The sequence below is a fragment of the Pygoscelis adeliae genome, unplaced genomic scaffold, assembly GCF_000699105.1.
Source record: "Pygoscelis adeliae isolate BGI_AS28 unplaced genomic scaffold, ASM69910v1 Scaffold1, whole genome shotgun sequence".
Taxonomy (NCBI): domain Eukaryota; kingdom Metazoa; phylum Chordata; class Aves; order Sphenisciformes; family Spheniscidae; genus Pygoscelis; species Pygoscelis adeliae.
Genome location: NW_008824051.1, coordinates 1,615,184 through 1,624,233, shown reverse-complemented (window position 1 = coordinate 1,624,233; position 9,050 = coordinate 1,615,184). Strand labels below are relative to the sequence as shown.

Here is a 9,050-nt window from a genome sequence, read left to right as displayed (position 1 = left end):
CAGGTACCTATTGCACAACTATCCAGTCATCCCAGCTGTGAGTGTTTGGTGGGCAAACGCTCAATCTGCAGTGTGCGACCTGGAAAGCATCTCTATGGAGGACAACTCTTCAGAAAACTGATAGCTTTGGGATAACTTACATACATGCTTAAACTTCCACATCTACTGAAGCATGTGCATTAAACTATTTTTCTGGAGCAGGGTCTTAACTGGCAAATGAAGCTGAGCTGCTTTTCAGCGATCCCTAGCTATTTCAGTTATTGGGCAAATAACTTCCCATCTTTTTATCCTAACTGTTCTCTCCTTACATGAAAAACTTCCCAATGGCTTGTTTTTACTTGCCTGGGTTAAACTGAAAGAGCAGGCAATACGTTTGACTCTATTAATAAAAAATGATGGTGATTTTCTGAGAGGCCATATAAACATGCTGCCGTGTGCAAGCTGGTTTTTTGGGGGTTTTTCTTCCTAATAAGAGCTCAGGACTTTCAGCCGATTTCTGCTGTGGTTCCCAAACTTTTCAACTTGCAGCCTTTCAGCCCATGATCATGACCTTATTTCCATTTGCTTAATATAATATCTGCTCAGAGAACTGCTGGGATTGGGACTTACCAGAGCAAAAAGCTTCAGGAGCAATAGACTGGGCAGACTATTTAATGCACAGCAGGAGTGCAACAAATGTTCATTTGAAGCAGGGGGATTACTCTGGCATAGGCACTGGTGATTTGTGTGATCATATTCCTGACTGGGGCGTCACTTCACTTGTCTTTATAACGTGATCTAATGCTCTGTGTTTACCTCCTTGCCTCACCTGGCTTCTCCCCACAGCCACTCTTGACAGAGGCAATATATTCTTGGTCTCGTTGACTGCCTGGACTTTGCCTTTTTGTAGTCCTGAAGTGGTTCAGTTTTGCAGTTAGGAGTGGAGTGGACAGGACTTACTAAGCGAGGCACTCAAACATGCTGCAGGCAGGCAATGAATGAGAAGCGGTGACAAGAGAATCGAGGCAACTGTTGCTTTACAAAAGGCCGAATAAAACCAAACGGTAAGTGTAGGAGGCCTCACCAACCAGCAAACGAGATACTGACTGACGTGGACATTATCCCAATGGATCAATCACATTTCAGCTGTATTTAGCTGTTGGAATTTTGTGACCATAACCTTGTTTTTCTAGACTTTGCAATGCTGTGACCCCACCTCAGGGCTGAAGACAAGTCCCAAGGTCTCCCTCTTAGCTGTAGAGGGATGGATAGTAGCAAATCCTTAAACTTCTCCATTAGATAATTGGTTTAGAGCCTGTGTTATCCAGCATGGCCAACACAACAGTTTTGTTGTTAGCCTTTCTCATTGTCCCACTGAACACTGTGAAACAGAACTGTGATGATATGGAAAGACACGTTTAGAAGAGGTAAACCAATTGCACGGGGTCATCAAACTTCTAACTCAGGGACTCTATTTCTACCATGGAGAACTACTGACATACAGACTTCTAATTATCCTTTCTGTAGGCAAAAAAATATTAACAGTAGCAGCTCTTCTTTGAATCGCACAAACAACTGCAGCTATCTCAGGTCCATGTAGGCCATTAACTTTCTTAAATATTTAATCACTGTTTGAAAGTCTTTCAAGAATTCAGAAGAGAAGCTGGAATGAGTGAAGCTCATGAAATTATGGTTTTTTTCCTTTCCTTTTGAACATCAAAATCACAAATTTTGGTTTAATGATAGTAGAATTACCAATGTGCAACTTGTAAGGGTGACTGTATTGGCAGCAAAAGACATGCTGTTCTAGAAAAAACACGAACAGCAGGAGGGCGAGGTCCGTATTTGCTACTTCCAGCATCTGTATGCAGAGAGGTACTTACAGTATTTCATTAGTTGGTTTCCTCATGGTGCTTTCACACTCTTTGGAGAAGTTGTCAAAAATAGAAAGCAAAGAATTTTGTCTGAAAGAAGGATGAAAAGAAAATTGAGTTTCAGTCTGGATTTTGGCCAAATCATCTTCTCTGCAAGTGATCTTCACAGACACGTAAGGTAAGCCAGAGTTGGCCTCATGGCAGTGTGAACTTTGACGTAGACCTCTGGAAGCGGGGAGGAGAAGGCTTTAAATACTGCAACAGTAGGTAGTACTTCACGGGGGGTATAAGGGTGGTCTTTCAGCTTGGTTATTGTTTATTATCTCTTTTTTTATAGTGAAATAACTTGAGCTGGAATTAAAAGGTATGTTTTGCCTTATGAACTACTGTATTGAAGTGGGCCAGATTCTCCATCAGTATGAATGGTAGCAGTTACGCTGGCTTTTAGAGAAATGCATGTTAACAAATGCTGGGAAGCTAGTCTGATGCTCTCTTTCAAAAACTGTTTGGGATCTGGAGGTAGACTTTACATGCTGGAAGTAAAGCAATTTGAAAAATACAAGTTGAAAGATGACATACTTGGCAAAATCTCTGGTTTTGAGGCTTTGAAAGTACGAGCCAGGTACTCTACCAGTGCAAATGGAAATGGCTTTGTCTTGACCTCATTGCTGCGACAGTAGAAAGAGCCAGCAAAGCCACTAAGCTCTTCAGTGTACTCTTAAGAGAATCGGACACCTGGAAGCTTACAGAAAGTTTTATGTATAATGAGAGAAATACGGTTTTAAGATACCAATCTAAGCTGCTGTGTGATGCTTATAAATAATGGGATGGCAACAGAAGTTGTTTTTTCTTGTAATTTTGTGAAGATGTAGTATAACCTGCTTTCCACCCCCCCTTCAGGCCAGTGGAAGAAAGTCTTGGGAACTGAATGCTACCTTCATGGCTCAGGGAATGAGCACAACACAATTGTACTCCAGAAATCTCAAGAATATTTGGTACGAGGACTTTATTTCCCTGATGTCTGTGACGCTGACTTAAGTGAACTTGCTTGCCCAGTCAGATGTATGTACGACCTTGTCACCATATCTCGCTGATCAGAGAGTGCAGTCTATAGGTGCTAAGGAATGGGATACGGGGCGGGGGTAGTAAAAACTATGTGGGATGACTGCATGTAGAGTACAGGGCAACAGAAGGGGGTAGAAGGAGACAGAAACAGGCTGCATCTGCATGACCATGAGAATACATAACCATACGAAGACTCTTCCCTGTGTAACCTGGGAAGGTCTTGGGAGGTCTCGGTCTCCGTGGTGTTCTGCTGTCATCAGTAGATGACAAGGCAAACAGCCAGAGATCTGTCTGTCCTTCCTTTGTAGTAGCTGGTCACATAGAAGATAACAGCCTGTTGCTTGTACAGGTTTTTCCAGCGGCCAGGGCTGTGCAGACAGGTAACTCATCAGCACTGCTCTGAGCCCTGCTGATGTCCCAGTTAGGAGGGCAGTCTAGTTTCCTGATTTGCAGTTGTTTTTTTTTCTCAGTTTATTAAGAAAACACTCACTAAATATAAGAAAGTGACTTACTAAAGCACCCCTGTTTTTATAGAGCATGATGATGTTGCAAAGTCAAGCACCTGAAAATTAGTATCAGAAATGCAGTTATCTTCATCAGAATGAATAAAACTTTTTTTTTTTCTGTCCCAGAGTTGCTTCTGCATTTAATACACTCAGAGACTTGATCTGGGACTGAATCAAAGTTTGGTAGCAGTGGAAACCCTTGACTGTAGGATCTTTGCTCTACTCTTGCAGAAGCGGGAACCACTTAGTAATGAGGTAGGCAGAGAAATCACCCCTAATTTTACCCTAAAGAATTGGATTCTACTCCTGCCTTTGCAACGCAGTCCTGATGCGATGGCATGCAAGTCACACAGATCAGGCTTCCCACAAATGGCTGCTCAGTACGTCTTTTCTGTAGCCTTCATTTGAGACAGATGAGAAGTGAGACAGCCTCATAGCTTCAACTAAACTCATTTGGAGTTGCTTTGGCTGCCCTGAAGCCAACCGAGGGTTGATTTTCTTTGAAACAAAACTGCTGAAAAATTAGCTCCAGTTGTCTCAGACTGACTGCCCCAAATTAGCAGATGCAAAGTGCACTCTGTGCCATGGTTTCCAATTGTGGAGAGAACAATATTGTTATCTGAAATGACTGGAACTAAACTGAGTAACCCCCTTCTGTAGGCTTGTGTCAGGTCCTAATTTCAGTGGGTAATTGAAAGCCTGCCTTTTCTACTAGGTCATCATATCACCTGCATTAAATAAGCAACATAGCTAAAGGCTACAGGGGCTGCTTTTTTTTTTTTTAGGGCAACATGCTATTGATGGAGATCTGTCTTCCATGTGGGCGCTTTAATTGAGATACCAAGAAAAATATAAGCTTTAAGCAAACTTAGAATAATGTTCCTGCTGGCAGGTCTTGGGCACAGGAAGTAAATGGAGGTAATTTCCTGGCTTTGGCAGAGATCTGTTGTTTCATGCAAGGTCTTGCTACATACCACAGCTTCCTTGTAACTGGAATAAGGATAATCAAACCTCGTGAGCTGAACGAAGAAGCGTAATTGCAATTTTGGAGCTTCTGAAGTACTGCAATACAATAATGTGCTATTCGGACTTACTTTTCTGTCCTTAGATTTCGAAAAGCACAGCAGTGGCTGGGATATGTTAGAACAGCTTCCAGAAGACTGCTGAATTTATCCAGCGGTGGCAGTCTCTTTAACGAGTAAGATGACGTTGCATTTAAGACTTGAATGGCCTCGAGCCCGTAAGTAGGCAGGGACTCCAGTGCCGTTGAAGAAATATCCCTGCAAAATAAAGAGAGCATTCTCTTTTCTTTTAATACGTGTAAAAATACCACCAAAGCATGATGGTAGGTAACAGCGACTCATTTTTTCACGAAGGTCTAAATCTGCAAAGCCACTTGAGCACCTGATACCCAGCTCAGAAACATGGTCTGTGAAACTACAGAGCAGTGGGGTAAGAGCACCCCCGTGGCCCAGAAGCCCCAGCGAGGGGGAAACAGAAACCCAGTGCTCCAGGGGCTGTGCCCTGACCTCTGTTTGAAAGCCACCGTGGATGGAGTGAGGGACGGCTCTTTAGGCCAGAGAAAGGGAGAGAAAGTGGGCGAATGTGACTCTCCAGCCAGCTAACGGGTAGGACACCCTCCTGACTCTCTGCTTGGCTCTGAAGGGCTGTTCTAGGTGTTTTAATTAAATGGTTATTAATTGAAACACATAAAAGAATCCATCATTCTTGCCAAGACAAACTTAAGCAGTTTGGCTTAGAGTCATTTCAGAGGGGCTGCTTATGTGAGGAAAAGCCATCAACATGACTAAGGATTTTCAGAGTCAGGCCATTAAACGGGGAAAAAAGGCTACCATTGTGAAAGTGATATTAGTAATGCTGGGTACTGTAAGGCACCAATAAAAGGAACAAAATGGCACGTGCGGCACAGAATGCTTTTACGGAACCACCCATTGTGTTTTATTGCATGGAGTTACAGCCAGTGCAGCCCTCCAGTAAGTACTTGATTAATAAAGCATGAGGAGGCTAATAATGTGTTTCATTCAGCACAGGCTTATAGCATGCAGTCGGCCAGTTCACTTTTATAATCAAATTCGAAAATAATATATTGTAAAAACATACTAATCCTACCAAAAGACAAGTTACTTGGCAATGTCAGAATATATGGCACAGGGATAGGATCAGGAGGATCTGACACAAATAAAGCAAAGGCTGAGATATGTAAGGGGTGGAGGTCAGTGCCAATGCTAGAACTGGCTGATAGGCATTTGTCATGGTGCAAACTGAGCCTTCCACCCTGTAATTTCATGGCATCTTGTTGACGTGTTTCCATTTTACAAGTGGAGGGTAAAAGATGAAGTCTCCTTCCAGACTGAAAGCCCGTGTTTGCCGAGATGATGTCGCCCACGTAGCACAGCGCAGGTCCCATGGGACACCTATAAACCCAGGTAACGGAGCGGTGGATACTTACAGGACGTCTGGCCCTGTGGCCCCTCTCAGGGCGTCGTTGTGTATCCACCTGAGGTTCTTATTGTCCTTCAGGATTCTGTGGAATCAAACATTAACTCTTTATCTCTCCATCTTAAAATAACCTTTTTGGTTTCTTCTTCCAATCTATTTTTTCTTGATCCTCTCTCCCACCACAGCGGTTGCTGTTGCCATATCTGGCCTGGGAGCGCTTGTATTTCTCACGCGACCTTTCCCTCCGCTGATGCCATCAGACCATTATCATCTACACTTAATTCTGATCATTTCCAATTTCTTCTGACTTAAATCAGGACCAACCAGTCTGGTTCCTTCACTGCAGCAGCAGCGTACAAAAATGCAGCAAAAGTTTTGCCCAAACCAAGAGGCTAGTCCCAGAACGTGTGAGTGTGATTTAAAAACTATTGACATTTCCAACATAAAATCTATAGGTTCCTGACTTTGGGCTACAGTTTCAAGCTTTCCACTACTGCTGCTAAGTTTAGGAATTTATTAAGTTTTATTAAAAATTATTTTTTATCAGTACGTGCTGCAGGATTAACAACTAAGTTGCAATGACACTGAAACATGCAGTTTTCTAATGGGTATCAGGAAATGCAAGACAGCCAGTTAAGCTGAAGGAAGAGGCTTTGACTGCATTTGAACTATTATTTACTGTTTAAAAAAAAAACACTGAGGAGGGGAAACATACTCACAATTGATTCAGCTTTGTCCCATTGAAGGCGTGGCTGTGGATATCTTCAAATCCATTTTTATATAATTTGCTGGGGATTAAAAAAGAAGTGTAAGGGAAAAACATTTGGAAAAGACAAGATTATGTTATGTACTAAAGGTTTCAAATCTTAATGCTGCATTCATTTTAACGATTAGAGGGTCTGGCTTATAAAGAACGTAGGTAACTATTGCATGACTTATGTTAACTCTAAAATTAAGGTAAAACTGCAGCTTAAATCCCCCAAGCACCTTCCTGTTTAGCTGTTGAAGAGAACTTCTGCTTACGTACAGATCCTCCCTCCTCTGAGGGGCTCACCTGTGCCTACTGTGGGCTGAGATCCAGAAACAAGACATTAATCCAGGTAAGCTAACAACCTGGAGGCAGAAAACCTGGATTTTGTGGTGTCAGCACGTGTAAATGGAAGACTGCAAGGGCTAGAGAAGTGTGAGGTGGAAAGCAACTCTAAAGCCCAGAGGGTGTTGCTGGATTGCAGATCCTCTGCAGACAGACAAATCTTCCAGCAGCCCAAGAGACAGCTTTGCAGAGAGGCAGGGGCGAGTCGTGCATCATCCGGCGGTCAGTGAGCTATCAGCTCCTCCACAGTACTGCTGCCAGGCTTGATTTGTGCCGTGGAAACCTTGCTGTCCCCTGCACTGCACAGGGACGCTTGCTGCCACCCTGGGTTCTTGATTCCCCACCCTGGGGCCAGATACTAAAGGCTGGGCTCTGCTGCACCTGAAGTCCAGCTCTTTTCTTTCATTAGGAGATCTAACCTATGGGTTTGACTTCACTGAGAAAAATCCATTTGTGATACTAAGTTCACGTTTCCAATATAATTTCAATATGATCATTTGTATATAGTATTTTTTCTTTAATATTAGCCCTAATAGAAAATTTGGTGCAGTTTATAAATTAAACAAAACTTCAGTTGTTGCTTTTCCATTTGTTTTTGGGAAAGCAGAAACTGGGGCTATGGAACCTGCTCCCAGGAAAAGCTGGAAGTGTGGGGAGCGCCTGGCTACAATTGGTACGAGAAGGGGGCTATCTCAGCACAATGCTGAAATTAGTGATTTCCTTAAAAACCACAATGGTATGTAGGATTGATTCCCCATCCACATGAAACACTAACTGTTGCAAAGACTGAATTAGCTATTTGTAGTGCAAAGCATTACTGCAGGCTGACTTTACACCTTCATAGATTACTTGTGTTTCGATTGGAATTACTTGCTGCAACGATTGGAATTACTTCAGCTAATTACAGTTAACTGCATGGGGTGGAGTTAACGTGGAGTTCTACAATTAGGAAGCTGCTGACAAGGTAATTCTTTTTTCTTGTGGTGAGCTCCCTATCACAAAAGGATGGGAGAAAAATGATTGTTGGCCGTTTCCTGACTGAGTTAGACTCCCTCCCATTTAATACACTTTGGGGTTACAGTAAGAACTGTAAGCACCTTTCTCCATCTCTCGTACGTTCATTTTCTTGCACCATTAACAGAATCATAATTTTGCTGAAGTTATTTTGAAACCTTGCTGGTAGGAAAGAGGCTCGTAAGATGACATGATGCCCTAATCTAAGCAGTTGCTTGTCTTTAACATTGCATAGGAGCAGTCTTCAGTCACATTTATGCTCAGTTCCTCTAATGATTTCAGAAGGTACCAGTCAATACATAAAATCTGTGTTGAAATTACTGTCGTGCCGGCACATCAGCCTGATGAAGGGCCCAATCCAGTCAACCGCAGTACCTCCTTGTGTGCACAGCTCACTTGTGGGAGCAAATATGCATGGAGTTTTGGGGGGGGGGTTTGGTACACACTTGTCTCAAGACAAGGCTCCCCCTTTGGATGTGTACTGCCTTTTAAATAGCAGTCTGGTCCACAAAGGCTGGCTTTACTGGCGTCCAAACCGGTGTTTGTGGCTACAACACAAAGTAGGTGGCCTGCTGCTGCGCTCTGTTGCTCAGCTGGTCCTTCCTCGGGAGACCTCAATTTCAGCCGCATCCTGCAAAGAGGCTCAGTCTGTGATTTTTTTCTATTTCAGCACTTCTTTGTGGAAGCCTTTGTGAGGACAAGGGTGCTGCAAAATCCATATATGGTTCTTGCTGTGCTGGCAGATGACATCGCACCTTGGCCTTCTGCTGCTTTTTGCGTTCCTTGGATGCGGCATCTCACTTAGCATCAAACCCACCCGTCTCACAGGTGGCTGTAGCAATGAATCCACAGTTTGTTAAAGGGAAAGTCTTGGTGTGGAGACTTGTGGGAATCAATGTAAGCTGCATCAAAAGAAATCAGGGTAAGAACAAGCATTGGTACTTCGTACCAATTTGTTCTCTCCCTTCCTCCTCTTCAGAGGGACCCTGTGCAGCTGAAGCTCAGCAGCGTTAGATCAGTAGTATCAGCCTGGTCGGTCCCTGAAAGGACTAGTTCAAG

The 9,050-nt window shown here is 43.2% G+C and overlaps 1 protein-coding gene across 1 annotated transcript in view; it reads right to left on the bottom strand.

Moving 5' to 3' along the window:
- The window catches only part of LHCGR (luteinizing hormone/choriogonadotropin receptor), a 23,384-nt gene that overhangs the window by 2,047 nt on the left and 12,287 nt on the right, over positions 1-9,050 (bottom strand). The window contains exons 9-12 of the mRNA XM_009333677.1: positions 6,604-6,672; positions 5,895-5,969; positions 4,519-4,704; positions 1,863-1,943 (exon numbers count right to left, since the gene is read on the bottom strand). Of these exons, the coding sequence (XP_009331952.1) occupies positions 1,863-1,943; positions 4,519-4,704; positions 5,895-5,969; positions 6,604-6,672 (411 nt within the window). The remainder of the gene's footprint in view (positions 1-1,862; positions 1,944-4,518; positions 4,705-5,894; positions 5,970-6,603; positions 6,673-9,050) is intronic.